Here is a 17,230-nt window from a genome sequence, read left to right as displayed (position 1 = left end):
ATAAAAACAGCAGCAGTACCTTCTTACTCATGTCTTAAACTCAAACTGATGGAAACTAACTTTTCAGAAATGTTGGAAGAACACGCAAATCAAACGCTGAAGGATGGGATGAACGCCAGCAGCGCTCCAAATGTTCCGTTCGCCATCTCCTGCCTTCTTGGCACAACCGTCGCGACCCTGGCAACGAACTGCGGAGTTCTTGCAGTATTTCTCATCAACAAATCTCTTCGCACGGCGTTCAACGTCTACATCATGGCTCTATTATCTGCCAACATAATCTTTGCCGCCGTCGATGGTCCGTTGAAACTGCTAGCCTACCCGTATCCCGACTGGCGACTGGGACCGGCAGTATGTACGTTGCGCATTTACAGCGTCTACATCATCGCCGCCATGGCCATTCATTTCCATCTGCTGATCACCCTGAACCGCGTCTGGGCAATGTTTTGGCCAGTGTCCTACCGTAACTCCCACTCCACCGCCCTGGCGTGGTGTTTATGCGGCGGCACGGTGTTCTATCTGCATGTGGTGCTGCTACCCGGAATCCTGCTGGACGCGGTGTATTATCGTATTTCTGTTGAACGAGGCTGTTGGCTGGATTTCTCACGGCAGTTCGCCTGGGCAACGTTTACGTCGTGGTGGGTGTTCATTGGTCCCAAAGTGTTCATTCCCATTTGTTATCCGTTTCTCTGGAGGAAAGAAATGCGTCGAAGAGCAATTATAGCGGCCGGTCAACGGTTTGCGGAGATGACGATGACGTCGACTCCTCCGACGCCAGCGGACATGACGACCGCCCCGGCGCGTCCACAACGAAGCCGTTTGCGACCGTTCATCGTGCTGACTTTATTTACCATCAGCATTATCGTCTGCTGGATGCCGAGTCTGATGTACTACCAACTGCTGAATTTCGTTTCGATGGACAAGCTGAAGACGTTTGGGAAAGTCGCGGACATTTTATATTCGCTGCAAGGTCTACTGGATCCGGTTTTTGTTTGTCTGAGTCTGAGTAAGATGTACCATCACGTGATGCGTTTGGGGAGGGTGTGCGTCTCGCAGGCAGAGCCATACAAGGCCGCTCGCCAAGATTTATGCGAAAAGTTACAATACAATAACTGATACAATCCATGCATTATTTCTGGCTTTAATCGCGTTACGGATTGATGGTTCACTGAAGTTTTACTTATGTTTTATCGATGATATCTCAGCAATACGTAATGCATTTATCAATTGTACAGTGAAAAAGCAAAGCAGTTAAGCAAATGAAAATGATATTCGTGTTTGTGCCCGTGCTTAACATACAAACGATATACGCAAATTCCGCAAATAGCATGTCCAGCCGACAGTTCTTGCGATTTACAACGGTTGCTGGTGCACGACATTTCGATTATCCCAGCTTTCCACAACGCAGCAACATAGCTGCTTAGTTTTCGGAAACTTCGGCAAAGAAATATCGAGTCAAGCAAACCCTGTGACCAAAAAGAATACTCGACACCCTGCGCAAAGTCTCCAACTTTGCCGGTGAAACGAAACCTACCCGTAGGAATATGTAATAAATCATGGCTCGGAAGTCGGAATCAAGCAAATCGTAACACATAGGGCCAGCAATGTCAGCACAACAAACGGCCGCGAACGTTCTTTTTGTCGGGGTGTGACGTTTGTTGATCTGGCGACGCATTCATTGCCGCTGGTTGTTGTACCAGTCCAAGAAATGTTGTACCAAGCGATTTTCCACGAACTGCTTTCCATAGCAGCACCATATAAACGACGAAAATTAACAATTCTGGCACATCATGTGGCAGGTGTGCTGTGCCTTGCAGTTCATCGTCCTATGTACATCCATTATCCGCCAGACTTTGATAATAAGTGCCGTCCAGGATTATTCCAGGCAGCAAATAAATGAGATATGCAGATAAATAATGCGAAGATCGTGCATAAACACAGCAGACAGGCAAAGACGGAAGTGGGACGCGCTTTATATGCCCATACAATGTTGACGCTAATCCAGAGAACGACCTGTTGTGTAATCGCTGAAATGATGTAACTTAAGTATATATGTAAAGCATGCACGCGGCGACTCCAGTTCACAGCGACGAAGCAGCGCTGTATTGTTGCTGAATAGCAGCGCTGTAATGTATACGCCTAGGGGCGTTTGCTGTTTTCTTCCACGCAGGAGAATAGCAAGAACTCCAGTTAACCAATAAAATCACGATGGCAGAACTGATCCGCCCGAGCGAAGTGAGTTCTCGCTCATATTTGCCGAAATTACTGTTGGTTTCTTTCTTAATGCCGAAAAATGCAGCGGACGATTACTAGTTGTTTTAGTCACGCCGGACCAATACGCTTTCCTCCAACCCGGCTGCATTTTATTTAAGGATCATCGATACTGTGCCCAGATCCAGAAGCTTACGCGATCGGCGGTTAGTTGAAACATCAAGTGGTACAGCTATTCAAGTGACATGGTGACGACCATCTGACACGTGATCAGTTGATGAGAACGTATAGCCGGAATAGGTATAGCCGTATAGCTGTAGCCTGGAAGTGTCCGAAATATGAGAAAAAACGGAGGAAATGTGTTATGAGGACGTCATAGGCGCAGCGTTCGGATTCTCCATGCTCCCCGATGGCCGCTGGGCGGTGTCACTCGGAACGCCAACTTGATTATTTCTTGTTCTGCCGAAGAGTCGGATTGCGTAAACCCGTACATCGTCCAAAGTGAGACAAAATATTAGTGGATCAAGGATCGGTTGTAAACTGTACAGATTTGATGTGATTTGGAACACGACCGGGCCCATGTGGACAGTGGAACTGCTGAGAATAGTGTAGTAGCAAATACTAGGCAACCAGCACACCATCGTACTGCAGGTATACAACGTCAACAGTAAGAAGGGACGGTTGAAAGCTTCATGGTTAGCGGTACTGTTATTCGGCCTATTCGTCGTCCGTCGCCGGAACAACATCTTGCACAGCAGGATGGGATAGGCAACATAAATTATCAGACAGGGTACGGTGAAAACCCAAATGGTCGTGAACAATGTTAGAGCAAACTGACTGGCAGTATTCAGCTGGCAGCCCTTCTCCAACGGCAGACGATAGTATAAGCGATCGCGAACCAGTTGCGGCAGCATAAACGCATGTACATAAGTCACCACCGCGCCGCAAAGTATGCCGGCGGTGGTGCTGTTATGCCGGTCACGGTAAGAGACCGGTACGAAAAGCGCCCAAGCGCGGTTTAGCGTGATCAGCAAATGAAAGTGGTAGATCAGAGGGACGAATACGTACAAGGAATACAAGCGTAAGGTGCACAGGGTAGGGCCCAGCCAAGACGGGGCGTAAGAGTCCGCGATGGCGAGCATTATACGGTTCACAGAGACAAACGACACATTACTGCACGTCAAAGCTACAACGTACATATTGAAGGGCGACCGCAGTGAGGTCTTGGTCAGCGTTAAGAGCAGCGCCAGGAGATTGAACGTCAAAGCAAGTATCCCGGTGCTGAAGAGACTGGCAGGTAATGAGCGTCCAACTGATGTGTTGTACGGCGGTGGGAAAGATCCCATTGAGTTATTGCGGTGTACCGAGAGGGTAGACAGATTTTGAGCTGTTGTTATGTTGCCATCCATTTGCGATGATAAAATTAATGTACTGTATTATCAAAGGGCTTTTGCAGAATGTTTGCGCAAGCAAAACAGAAGAAATTATGGTCAGTAGTATTACTGGTACGGTACCTTGGGAGGAGACAGTAAAATTAACGGCACGAACGTTTGGTTCTCGGGCAAGGTAAAATAGGTTTAAGACAAAATCAACACTGCGTGCTTGATATTATCGCCAAGAAGGCCTTTTAAAATAATTATAGCGCTTTGAGGGGTTCATCGAAATTTCTTCGACATGCCACAAACTAACATCCGGTTCAAAGGATAACCATGAGAGCGCAAACAGCACCGTGATAAAGTCAACTATCGCTGACAGAGTAAATGGAGTTTCCGCACTTGCAGCCGGCAGACACGTTTACAAGTTAATGGTTTAAAACCTAAGAACCGCATTCCAATCCGCTACCGCTGATGGTTGGTTAAAACTTCGGATGTTTGGTTAAACTTTTAGGTGGTCGATGAAAATCTGTGGTTTATCGATTCAACAGGAAATTGGAAAAGCAAAAACATTCGAGAGACTCCATAATATGTCAATGAATTATGTCAAGGCACTCAGAGTTGACATTTAGAGCCGAACTGCTTTTGTAAAACAATTACGACATCGTCCAGATAAATAACGACGTGAAGATAAAAGTATCTCATGTAGGTTATGACCGGAGCGTAGCGACGGTTTTCTATTTCAACAAAAATAGAAAACTATTTGTCTGCAGAACTGACTTTATGCGTTTGCTTCTGCTGTACCGGCGATTTCCGCATCTTTGCTGCTTCCGGTTGCTCTACAATTTAAACTGCGTAAAGGATCGCTCACTACAAAAGTCAGTTCAAAATTTCAAATCACCTCCCTTGTTGATTTGTGATTTCCGATCGGACTGTATATGTGAAGAACCTATTAAATTCACTTCCTATCAAGTTTTGCTCTGCAAAAAGCTACCAAAAAAGCTTGACAGAGATGGAGTATTGCAAAACGACCCCTTACAGAAGCCTTTATTTTAGGGGCGTCTAATTATTCATAAATCATGAAAGGCCCCTAACTGATGAAATACATGTTACGGGGCTTTGGTCGCGTCACAAAATGACGGCCCGGTGTAGCTTTAATTGTAATGTATTGACGATATCGTACTCTAAGCAGGGCGCAATCCAAGGGAAATCGAGAAACGGCTGAAAAAGGCGCCGATGGGGGAATCGAACCCCGGCTACGTCGTTAGATCCGCGTAGGCAGTACCACTGCACCACGGCGCAATACGTTGAAATCCTTTGAAAGATTTTGTCGCTGTACGTGAGCCGCTTCTCCGCTCACAGTACCAATACGTGTTCAATTCACAGTTACATGAAAATGTCGCTTGTGTTTGCCCAAACAACCAGACAAACACATGACGATACACAACTCTGAAAGTTTCATGTTCGGTCGACAGTAATAATAACGTCGGGGTGTGATGTTTGTTGACCTCCCGGCGCATTCAGTGCCACAGGTTGTCGTACCAGTCCAAGAAATGCCACGCGTTTTTCCACGTACTGTTTTCCATAGCAGCAGCGGATAAACTGCGGGAATTAGCAATTTTGGTACATCATATACCACGACTGCCACCAGCATGTACCAGGTGTACTGTGCTTTCCAGTCCACCGTACATCCTTTATCCTCTAAACTTTGATAATAGGTGGCGTCCATGATTATTCCAGGCAGCAGTACAATATGCAAATAAATTACCGTGCATAACCACAGCAAACAGGCAGAGACGGAAGTGTGATGCGCTTTATAAGACAACGGCCGAAACAGTGCCCATCCAATACAGAAGCTGATTAAGAGATAGACATGTATCGTAATCGCTGAGATGACGTAATTGCAGTAAATGTAAAGCATGCATGCTGCGCTGCCAATCCACCATGAGGTGTACGGGAAAGTGAGCATTTTCAGGGGATTGTTGATGGCGACGAAGAGGATGTTGCTCAAAAGCAGCGCTGTCATGTACACATCCAGGGGCGTTTGCTGCTTTCTTCCGCGCAGGAGGACACCAAGAATTCCGCCGTTAAACAATAAGGTCACGATTGTAGAACTGACCAGCCCGAGGGAAAGTGAGTTCTCGCTCATATTTACCGTAGTTGCTGTTGTATTCATTCTTGCTGCCGAAAGATGCAACGAAAGATTATTGGTGGCATTATCCACGGCAGACCAGTACGCTATCCTCCACCTCGGCTGCATTTTGGCAGCCACGGCAGACCAGGACGCTATCCTCCACCTCCTCCACCTCGGCTGCATTTTGTGCAAGAATTACCAAATCCAGAAGCGTATAGGCGATCGGCGGTTATTCCAGTGACACGTCAATGATGTTACACGTCTGACCGGGTCCAGCTGATAAAAAAGCGCTCTCAACGTGACCGAAATATGAGACAAATAGTAGGTAGTGTTCAAGCTAAAAAATATACCACTCAAAGCACTGCGGGAACAGGAGAAAGCCCGAGCTGTGCTTCAGTGTACTCTGTAGGTGATGTTGGTATCAATTAACGTTCCAAAAGACGGCAGCAGAACGGCGTCAGAAAGCATATAAAAAATTTCTAAAGGAATTGTTTGAATTTCCAAAAACACAAATTTACCTGTAAACTTTTGCTTCGTAGAAAACGTACAGTGTTCTGAACGATGTTACACTGCCACTACTTTTGAGTGCGCAGACCACCAGGAGCAGCCAGCATTCGTGAATCATGTCAATCTGTCTTATTTTATATGATCTGAATTTTTCCTTGCCCTGCAGTGCAAAAAACTTGTAACTTGGCGAACCGTGAAGACCTATAACCCCTGCCGGTTTAAGGACGCTGTTGAACGTATTTTCCTGACCTCCGCCCGTGCTTACGGAAACACTAAAAACTGTTGTACAGCCGCACTCGTTCGTTGCACCAAATGCTTATTTGCGCGGAACTATGTCTGCAAAGAGACACTTCTAAAGGGAATTCAGGCGTAAGAATTTTGAGAAATGGAATTCGGTAGCATCTACGACAACAACAACAACTGAAAAGGTGAAATTATGGTTATTATTCTCACATCCCCTGCCACAAAAGCAGGTTGGGTTATTGTCAGCTCGTCAGCCTGAATCGAATTTAACTGCCTTATACCTGATGCAGCGTTCGATTAAACACTCTAGGGTAGTGTATGAAAGCAGCAGAATTAATTGTTTTCGATGATACTGAGATTTCGATGTACAGTAATTAAAATCAGGTGGCTGCTATGCGTCCCGGCCAACATAGACTTTTGCTGTACGCCCGGTCTTCGGGCGCATTGAATTTGGTTTTGCGCCTCCTGTTTTCGGGTGCAGAAATATCGACTATTTTCGATTTTTTTAACAACTGTGTTTTTGTCATGAGGGTTTATTGCTTAGTTAGCTACTCAAATTAAGAAGATTTCAAAATCAGTACGAGTATCAACTTCCAGAAGTAAAGGCAGGGTCAGCTGGCCAGAACAAGCGGCAGTCGCGTTTTCTCTTGTTTTGCACTATTGTTAATGCAAAGCTTAGCACAGTTGGCTTTGTCTTGTGATACCATCAAATACGGCACAGCCTATTTGTTCGAAGATAAAGAACGATAAGATTATAAGAACATACGAAACATCCAAACGTTAGGTGACTGGTGATGCACGCTTCCCAGAAAGCGGAATCTGGACAGCATGGGAAAGTGCTAGCTTTATTGTACCACTCCTCAGGCGCATTTCGACTTCAACCTCTATAGCTTTGAAAGCGGTAACGCGCATGAGAGCAGGACGATCTATCGTGGCTCAACCTGTGCATTTTTTTTCGTGCAATTTTGCTAAGAATCAAGGTGCCAAACTCGGCGTGTGACGTTTAATTTTAAAAGACATTTTCAATAAACCAGGCGATAAAACAAGGAACCTGTAAGGGTAACGACAACAGGTATAGAAAGTAAAGAAACTAAGCAAAAACAAAATCTACCGGAAAAACATGGAAATTTCAATTTTTTTGAAATTAAACCTCGATCCGTCCAGACATACGAAGCGCAAAGTCAAAGTCTGTGCGCCCGGACAACCTGGACGCGTAGCCTATTCAATGCGCCCCGTTCGATGGGGCACACAGCCATTTTGTTAAATTAATATTTGAAACAAAGCACATAATATGCCTGTTTGGTAGTAGATAACACCGTAACCTAACATAGGCAACACTTGCTTAGTTGTGGAAAAACAACCTGTGCCGCTAATATTTGTCCATCCGTTATTTAACGGTAGAACTCAAGCAATCATCTTATTGTTAGCTTATTTAGCAAAGCTGATTGCTTAAGTTCTGCCATATGCATGCATACGGCGATATACGCACTTGTACTTAGTTATCGTAGGTACATCGTAGGTGCTTCGTATCTAACAGCCAGTTCCGTAAATCTCTTTGGCACCGGTGTTGAACTGTGGTACGAGCTGTATGATTGTATTAAAGCGTTCAAAACCTGCTTCAGCAAAACATAGCTCAAGGGTGGCCATTGACCCACACTATTCTTTCTGCATTCTAGCCGTAGATATTAAATTCCATTCGTTGTGAATCTTGCTAAATTATTATTGTTAGCCACTTGCACTTCAGGTTGCTAAAGGCGACCAACAGCCTATATCTTTAGCTCTTCACCGAGTGTAATTTGAAACGAATTGTTTTTAGGCTCATTTTCAATGTTCACTCTGCATGACTGTAACAAATACATTCAGTCTGCAGCAACAGCTAGTCGAGACATTCTCTTTTCACTCAAAATAATGGAGGCCAACATTTCCTACCTGCTGGAACGATACGCGAATCAAACCCTGCTCAAGGGGATGACCAACGCCAGCAACGCGACTCCTTACCCATTCGCCATCTCCTGTCTTTTTGGCACAACCGCAGCAACGCTATTAGCTAACTGTGGAGTTCTTTCGCTGTTCATCATCAACAAATCTCTCCGCACGCCGTTCAACGTCTATATCATGGCTTTGCTGTCTGCCAATATTGTCTTTGTCGCCGTCGATGGTCCGCTGAAACTGTTGACGTATCCGTACCCCGACTGGCGGCTGGGAGCCGCCGTATGCACATTGCGCATCTACACCGTATACATCATCGCCGCCATGGCCATCCATTTCCACTTGCTGATCACATTGAACCGCGCCTGGGCAATGTTTTGGCCGCTGTCCTACCGGAAGTACCACTCCACCGCCGTGGCGTGGTGGGTTTCTGGCGTCACGGTATTTTATCTGCATGTGCTGCTTTTACCTGGCATCTTACTGGATGCGGTCTACTATCGCATCCCTGTTGAAAAAGGTTGTTGGTTGGACTCTTCGCCGCAGTTCGCCTGGGCAACGTTTACCTCGTGGTTGGTATTTATTGTCCCAAAAGTATTCATTCCCATTTGCTATCCTCTACTCTGGAGAAAAGAAATGCGTCGAAGAAGACGGATTGTGGCCGCTCAGCAGTTTGCGGAGTTGACGATGACGTCGACACCTCCGGTGCCAGCGGACATGGCGACCGCCACCACGCGTCCGCAACGGAGCCATTTGCGACCATTCATTGTGTTGACTTTATTTACCATCAGCATTATCGTCTGCTGGATGCCGAGTCTGATGTACTACCAACTGCTGAATTTCGTTTCGATGGACAGGCTGAAGACGTTTGGGAAAGTCGCGGACATTTTATATTCGCTGCAAGGTCTACTGGATCCGGTTTTTGTCTGTCTGAGTCTGAGTAAGGTGTACCACCACGTGATGCGTTTGGGGAGGATGTGTGGTACTTGTCAGGTGGCACAGCAGAAGGATGCTGCCGAGCACTAGGATTTAAGTGTCTGTACGTGAATAAATTCGTGCATTTTGGGGCGATTTCTGCTCTAATCTGATCATTTGATGTGAATATATGCAAAATTCCTTACTGTTAAACGTAAATTTATTATTCGTTACTGGGTAGTTAAACGATTGGGTAACTGTTTAATGGCAAGGCATGAAATAAAGAAGGTTTGTGCCAGTTAACATCAAAGGGAACCTTAATTTTACTGTTTTCGACGGGCAGCCTGGGTTTACTAACTTGCATCCGGTATCCGTAATTCAGTGAAAAAATATGTCGCTCAGCACACACCAAAGCGGCATGCACATTGTTAATATTGATTGCAACTGAAGGGTTGGCGATCGTCCTAGTACGAAGATTATACACATTTTGTAAGGTTTGTTGCTTTTTTCTTCGAATAGTTTTAAAAGAAAGAGAGCACAAATAGAGTAGCAAATTCACCTGAGCAATTGTACTGTGCAGTACTGACTGCCCTGACGTGCAAAATTCACAAATTAACAGCGACAATAATTAACGTCTGGAGAATCCTTTTCATCCTGCTTCCGTCGCAGAGCAACCGGAAGCTGCAAAGATGCGGAATTTACCGGGACAAGCAGAGTTAGTACAGTACACAGAAATAGTAAGCGGATAAGGTCAGCAGTGTCATAACAACGAACGGTTGTAATTGAATTTCAGTTCGATTTGGCGTACTAGCCTAATTATCGGGCTGTTTTCGTTTCATCGATTGAAAGCCTGTCCGCGTCAGTAAAACTACCAGCATTATAACCTGAAACTGTCGTGGTGATTGTTTTCCAATCCCGCATCGTGTTCCCTCGGGTTGACTTTGCTACCAGACGAAGGACACGAAGATTTTATGTGGTCTTTTGCGCAAATCCATATTTCCCGAATGGATTTCACTACCTAATGAAAATTCCGGATTAATCACTTGCTAACGGCGCTGCCACGCACCACCGCTGCTCAGTGGTTGCAGTCTGCAAAAACAAAAAACACACCATACAGGTATAATTTATTTATTTAGTAAATACAAATGTTAGCACAAAAAGCTGAGATCAGACACCACTCGGCTTGATGAGAATCATTTGTAAAAATTACAATAATATTTTATTGAAACAATAAGGTTTTGTTTATATGTTCATTTGTAGAAAAATTCTTTTGCTATTATGCATTGTTACACACACTTGTGCGCTATCTGGGGATCTGGATTCCGCTGATATTAGGCCACAGTAATGGACGCGGTTATTGCAAACCTGTCTTACTACGCGAATCCATTGCCACTGAATCACACGCTGAATGAAAAGGGCTCCACCGATGCGGCACTCGCCACCTCATGGCTTTTGGGCACAACTGTCGCAGCGTTGTTGAGCAACTGCGGTGCCCTTCTGTTGTTTGCGATTGACAGGTCTTTTCAGACGCCTTTCAACGTGTACATTATCCTTCTGTTAACTGCCAATATAATTTTTGCGGGTGTGGACGGGCCGCTGAAAATCCTGGCTTATCCTTATGGCGGTTGGTGGACTGGGCAAACAGCATGTATGATGCACCTGTACTGTGTTTATGTCGTTGCCGCGTTTGTCATTCACGTTCACCTTCTGATTACGGTCAACCGCGCATGGGCATTATTTTGGCCCTTTGCATATAAAAACCACCATTCCCGTGCGGTGGCCTGGTGGTTGTGTTTCGGTACGGTAATTTATCTACATGTGATGCTTCTACCTGGTATTATGATCGATGCTGCGTTCTATCGCGTTCCGCTTGAGAAAGGTTGCCGATTAAATTTATCACGGCAGTTTACATGGGCCACAATTATCACGGTGGGGGTGTTCGACGTGCCAAAATTGCTGATTCCGCTGTCCTATCCAGTTCTGCTCTACAAAGAGTTACGCAGGCGGAAGACGATGGCTGCTGCGCATGTTGCGCGTAGTCCCACGGAAACATTAGATCCGGCCCAGGCCTGGTACAGCATCCAGCGCAACCCAAGCGAGGAGGTTCTCGTCCGTTCGTCGTGTTAACTTGTTTTGCCATCAGCGTAATTGTCTGCTGGATACCGGGGACAGTGTATTACGAACTGCTCCGCTTTATTCCGGCAGCTGATCTGGAAATCCTGCACAGAGTCGAGGGCACCTTGTTTGGACTGCAAAGCCTGCTGGATCCGGTTTTTGTTTGTCTGAGCCTCACGAAAGTGTACCGCTACATATTTTCTTCGCGGAAAAGGTGCAGCAATCCGCGGGTTGAATAAAATTCTGCTTGCTGCATATACTTGTAAGTTGTGTTCTAGACACTTCCCGGGCATTTTTTGACCACACAGAGATTAATTATAACGGTATAACGGTCCTGCAGATGGGCAGATCATTTAAGTAAGTAATATCTTTTGTTTAACTTTGATGCGTTTTATTTTAGGCTATGAGAAAATTACTGGTTGCGGTTGCGGTTAGTAATGAAAACTGGTTGCGGTCGCACTACTCGTACAGTGGAGTGTTCCATGTACAAGCCTTGTAAGTTGTTGTACTTACTTAGCGCTTAGGACGATGACTACCACGATATTTACGGAGACGAGTACAGCTCACAAAAATACCTGCAAATGAAAAATTTGTCCCAGCAAGCAGGAGAATGGACCGTACACAATACACTCACCGCATTCCAGCGCATTATTTCCAAACTTGCAACGCTAAAACAAAAAAAGACAAGCGGAGCCACTCTCGCCCGTTGTAACGGAACGTTTTTACCAGTCGTTCTATGGAGAACAGACCATTCCCAAGGGAGTCATTCCCCTCGGGATTCATACTCTGAAGAAAGAATCATTCTCATCAAAATATGAGTTTTAGTATTCAGGAATTTCTAAGCATAAGCAGGCAGTTATACTCCACCGGCACCGGCCGTGTCCTGTAAGGAAACTGGTTCCAGTTCAATCACAAAGTTTAAAATGTGGGGCTACCAAATTCTCCATAGTTTCTGGCTCTGTTGCAGCAAAAACGAAGGGTGATTTATTGCAACTGAAAACCACAGAAAACGCTGGAATTTTGCTAACAAACTGAACAGGTCAATTTTTAGGAACTGAAATACTGAATTGTAGCTATGTACCAATCACACTTTTCACTGTGAACTATTATCCGAGCAGGATTCGGAGAGCAATTTTTATACTGTAGTATAAGGCTGAAACCTCTGGTAGCTGCGTAGTGATTTAATTTATAATTACAGTTGAAAACGATATACAGTAATCTGCTATTTCGGTCGGTCTTAACAGTTAGGTTATTTAGGTACTTTGCCACCGTTTTCTGGTATTTTTCTCAGACCGCAGCCACTACCGGCAGCCGCGGAGAAGGCTAAGAGAGCAAAGACTACATCAAGAGCAGACAACTCGATTAACGGGATTTCGACGTCTGGTCGGTACTCCGTAACACCAAGATATCACCTGTTAACGTTTCTGATGTTGCATCAGGCAATTACTAGTCAATGATAGTGTAAAGACGGATTAATGTGGGGTACCCTGAGATACGCCTAGCCTGCGTTTTGTGGTTAATGGTATATAATTTCACCTGGCACATTACCGCTGTTGTTCTACTTTCTGTAACGTATTAACTCTGTAAGTGTATAAGTGAGGAGTCTGATTACAGACATAGTACCGCCTAAATCCGCCTCCTGGGATACGTCTGACGTTTATAAAACAAGGTTAACAAGCCGTAATTTACAGCTTGTTCCCACTTCTTTCCTGTAAAGTGCGCCATAATTCCGGATAATAGCGGTTCGAAGCAGAAAGAACCAGCAATTTAGATGCCTCTAGGGGCATACCGGCGCAGGCCAGAGTAATAGGCAGATGCTCTTGGCTGTCACAGCTTGGCTTATAACCGAATATAACGTGTGCGGTCATGGTGTACCAACATGTTATTTTTTTGCAGAACCTGTGGTGCCAAGTGTATTCGCTTTTTTCAGCGTAAATTCGTAAAACAAATCATACTAACTAACTGTCGTATCGGTCATCTGAGATCAAAATGACCAGTAACATATCGCTAAATTCGTCGGCAGCGGCAGTGAATTCCACTTTTACTATGACAAATGCGGTTGAGAGTTCGCTTTCCCCCGCTCTGATCAGTTTCACAGTGGTAACTCTACTTTTTAACTGTGGAGTGCTGGCAATCCTCCTGCACGGAAGAAAACAGCAAACGCCTTTCGACGTGTACCTCATTGCTCTGTTGGCCAGTAATGTCCTCTACGTCGGAATAACTAATCCCCTACGAATCGTCACTTTGCCATACAATTCATGGCGGATTGGAAGCGTGGCATGCACGATTAATCTTTACTTCAATTACATTCTCTCCGCTGTTACGGTACACATCCATCTCCTTATCAGTATCGTTCGCGGATGGGCACTGTTTTGGCCGCTGTCATATAAAGCGCGTCACACTTTCGGCCTTGCCTGGCTGGTGTGTTTGTGCGTGGTCATTTATCTGCACATTGTACTGCTGCCTGGTATAGTTCTGGATGCTGCTTATTATCGAATTCCAGAAGAAAAAGGATGTTGGATGAATTCAAAAGCGCATTTCGCCTGGTACATGTTCATGTCTGTTGCTGTCTACGACGTACCCAAAGCGTTGATTCTCGCATGTTATCCTGTGCTGTTATGGAAAGCGGTTCGTCGGAGAAGATTGTCCATTTTTCGGACCGATGCAACAACCAGTCATGAGACCGAAGGACCCGAGAGACCGAAGAACGTCAACCGCCGCCAGAAGGAGCGGTCGCGGCCGTTTGTTATGCTGACGCTGTTGACCTTATGCGTAACGGTCTGCTGGATCCCGAGCATGATTTATTTCAAATTGCTTGACTTTGTGCCACCAGCCAGGCTAAACACTTTCCGCAGTATGGCAAATACCCTTTTCAGTCTACAATCTCTGCTAGATCCCATAATACTCTGCTTGAATTTCCGCAACCTAAGCAGCTATATGGTGGCGCTGTGGGGAAGCTGTAATTACCGGCCAAGGATGGCCGTTCACCAGCAACCCCGGTGATGAACATCAACAAGCAACTGCCGCCTTGTGGTTAGCTGTGTATTCTTGGCTTTGAAATAATAAACTAATTGTTTGCTAAGAAATAACTACCGTACAAGAGCAAATCTCTACAAAATCATGGTGATAATAATACAATGGATCAAGTTTGCGTTGTCCATGATAATGCGAATGTAACAATAAACGGGCAAAAAAAGGGCAGTATCAAGATGACACAAACACAGTCAATATTACTACCCATAGGTATTAACACGAACAACAACTGTATCGCCGTCCAACGCAATGTCGTTGAGTCTGGTCGTTCAGTTCACTATTGCACTGCGATTTATCTATTTCGAAATGTGCCTCGAATCCGGTTCCATTCATGCTTAATGTATTCGTTTAGTTTGGTAAGGCTGCAGAGAACGAAAATTGGATCCAGTATGAGTTCCAGTGAGAACAGTAGGTTCACTACTTCCCGCAGCGACTTCAGCTGGCTGGGTGGGATAAAGTCCAACATGTAATAGTAGATCGCGGCGGGAATCCAGCACACCAGCGCCGAGAATGTGAAGAGATTGAAAACGTAGAACGGTCGGGTGCGGCCGTTGTCCTGATGCGCATTAACAGCTACCGGTGGATGCGGAATACCGGCTTGTTGTACCGCTAATCGTGTACGGTTGATTCTTCGCGTGCGGATAATTTTCCATATCAGGAATGGGTAAGCAGCTGGAATACAGAATTTTGGAAAGTCAAACAGAACCACACCGACGAAATGGTACCACACTATTTGCGGCGGGGCATTCAAAAAACAGCCTTTTTCTAGAGGGACACGGTAGTACAACGCATCCAGGATGAGACCCGGTAAAAACAGGACATGCACGTAGAGAACGGTTATGAGGGACGACAACCATGCGATGCGGCTGTTGTGACGATCCCGGTAGGACACCGGCAAGAAAATTGCCCATGCGCGATTGATAACAATTAATAAGTGAGTGTGCAAGATGATAGCGACAAGGAGATGAATGCAGTACAGATAAAAGGTGCATGTTGAGTTGCCAGTACGGTAATTATGGGACAAGATCATCAGTTTCAGTGGATTAAAGATCAGTGTGTACAGAAAGTTGGTACCCAGGAGAAAAATAATGTAGATATCAAAAGGCGCACGCCGAACATTTCCCTGTAGCATCAGATAGAGAACGACGCCGTTGAGCAGCAGTGTGAACACAGTCAAAACAATTATGCCAGCTGACGGCGAAACGTCAGCAGTAGCATTTGTTGACCTTTCCAGAAGCAGGGTGCCGTTGATACTCCGTGTAGAGGTATTAAGGAGTTCAGTGGCATCCATTCCGATCAGACTGTCGGCTACCCGTGGATGTCAAGAAAGTTAAAAAGCTTTATGCGAGCAAAAAGAGACACACTCACGAAATCTTGTACCAGTTATGTACTGCCAAGTCGCTTTGTCGATATCACGTTATCGATCGGTGATATTCTTGCCCACTGCGTGCCGCAGTTATGCTGCTAACTGAGCGCAAAATTGCGCTCAGTTAGCAGTGATGCGATTTTTGTCGTTGACGCATCTTTCATTGTGAGAGGAGCTAAAAGTATCGATGAAAGCAAACCTGTGCTTCTTGGTGAATTACCTATGCTGCATGTGCTCCGGTTCCGGCAAATTTTCCTGTTGATCGGGGTATTTTGATTGTTACTGTTTTGTCCCGAAATTAAGAAGCTCTTTTAAAGCCCATTCAGCGTGCATATGCACCTGTAGACGACGGCTTTGCGTGAACATGTGCGAACATTGAACAGTGCTTTACCCGGCTACATGGAACTGAACATCCGGCTAGGAACCGGCGCGTTCCGTAGACTGTGACACAGGCCCAGGTTGGCCACCTCAAATACTGAACATCTGCATAAAGTCAACACTGGACGCTTTACTCTGACTAATACTAGTTGTCAACTAGCAGACCCCGCGCAAATTGCGCGGAATAAGTAACGCGATTCGACAAATCATAACCCAGTGCAAAAATTAAAACTCATAACTGCAGGTAAGTACAGATATAGGGCCTACGGCTACGGGTAGAGTAGGTTTTATGAACGAAGCGTAAAATTCTGTTGTATACCAGAGTCCACAGTTGACGGTACAATTTTCTGGAAAATTTGAATTTCCCTATAACTGACTGCAGAAATGACATAAGACCTGAAATGTAAAATTTTTCCCCAAAGGGGGATTTAGCTTCCGACGTAATTCTTTATTTCCAGATCTGTCACCAATCATTTAAAGTTCGTGCAGTTGCTGCTTAGAGACTTTATAGGTTATTTTTAGAACCTGTTATCCCTTCCTGTTTTTTGTCGTTCTGCGATTTTTGAAGCAGTATACTACCCGACAACAGTATACTAACTTTGAATCCCAGTTTGCCCAACAGCACCACTGCTGCCCTTTATATCCTAGTTTAACAATCAGTACCCTGATAGAGTAATAGTCACCTTTTTAACTACTGCTTTGACCACAGAACACAGTCAAACCAATTTTATCAAATAAAGACATAAGCATTTCTTGTGTTTCTTTCCCCGCTTTTTCGCTCTTCTTTAAAATCGGGAACGGTTATGTAAAATTTCTTGCATGCTTGCTGCTCCGCGAGCTTCGCTTGCGCCACAGCTCGGCGTCGCATGCGGCTCCGCTTTCTAAAGCGCTATAATAATAACAACAAAGTTTTAGAAAAATGATTTTCAGTTTTCCACAAGTCCCTTGCTACATAATAATGAAGCATTTCACCTTATTGTTAGCACGAAGCTTTACTGCGGTGGATTTGCACTAATAACATGTGTCACACGA

General features: G+C 45.1%; 2 protein-coding genes across 2 annotated transcripts; both read left to right on the top strand.

Annotated features, from left to right (window-relative positions):
- The first annotated feature begins 69 nt into the window (after positions 1 to 69).
- Positions 70 to 1,113, top strand: LOC129587001 (5-hydroxytryptamine receptor 1A-like). Its single transcript, XM_055480576.1, has one exon. The coding sequence runs from the start codon at positions 70 to 72 to the stop codon at positions 1,111 to 1,113; it is 1,044 nt and encodes a 347-aa protein (XP_055336551.1).
- Positions 1,114 to 2,223: 1,110 nt separating this feature from the next.
- LOC129587168 (rhodopsin, GQ-coupled-like) lies at positions 2,224 to 9,530 on the top strand. The gene is made up of 2 exons (XM_055480780.1): positions 2,224 to 2,859; positions 8,282 to 9,530. The coding sequence occupies exon 2, from the start codon at positions 8,293 to 8,295 to the stop codon at positions 9,415 to 9,417; it is 1,125 nt and encodes a 374-aa protein (XP_055336755.1). The 5' UTR covers positions 2,224 to 2,859; positions 8,282 to 8,292; the 3' UTR covers positions 9,418 to 9,530.
- Positions 9,531 to 17,230: the final 7,700 nt, after the last annotated feature.

This window comes from Paramacrobiotus metropolitanus, unplaced genomic scaffold (genome assembly GCF_019649055.1).
Source record: "Paramacrobiotus metropolitanus isolate TYO unplaced genomic scaffold, Prichtersi_v1.0 Parri_scaffold0000023, whole genome shotgun sequence".
Lineage (NCBI taxonomy): Eukaryota > Metazoa > Tardigrada > Eutardigrada > Parachela > Macrobiotidae > Paramacrobiotus > Paramacrobiotus metropolitanus.
This window is presented reverse-complemented; position numbering and strand designations above follow the sequence as displayed.

Coding starts and splice junctions, on each gene's coding strand:
- LOC129587001 (XM_055480576.1), top strand. CDS start 70: ATGTTGGAAGAACACGCAAATCAAACGCTGAAGGATGGGATGAACGCC.
- LOC129587168 (XM_055480780.1), top strand. CDS start 8,293: ATGTTCACTCTGCATGACTGTAACAAATACATTCAGTCTGCAGCAACA.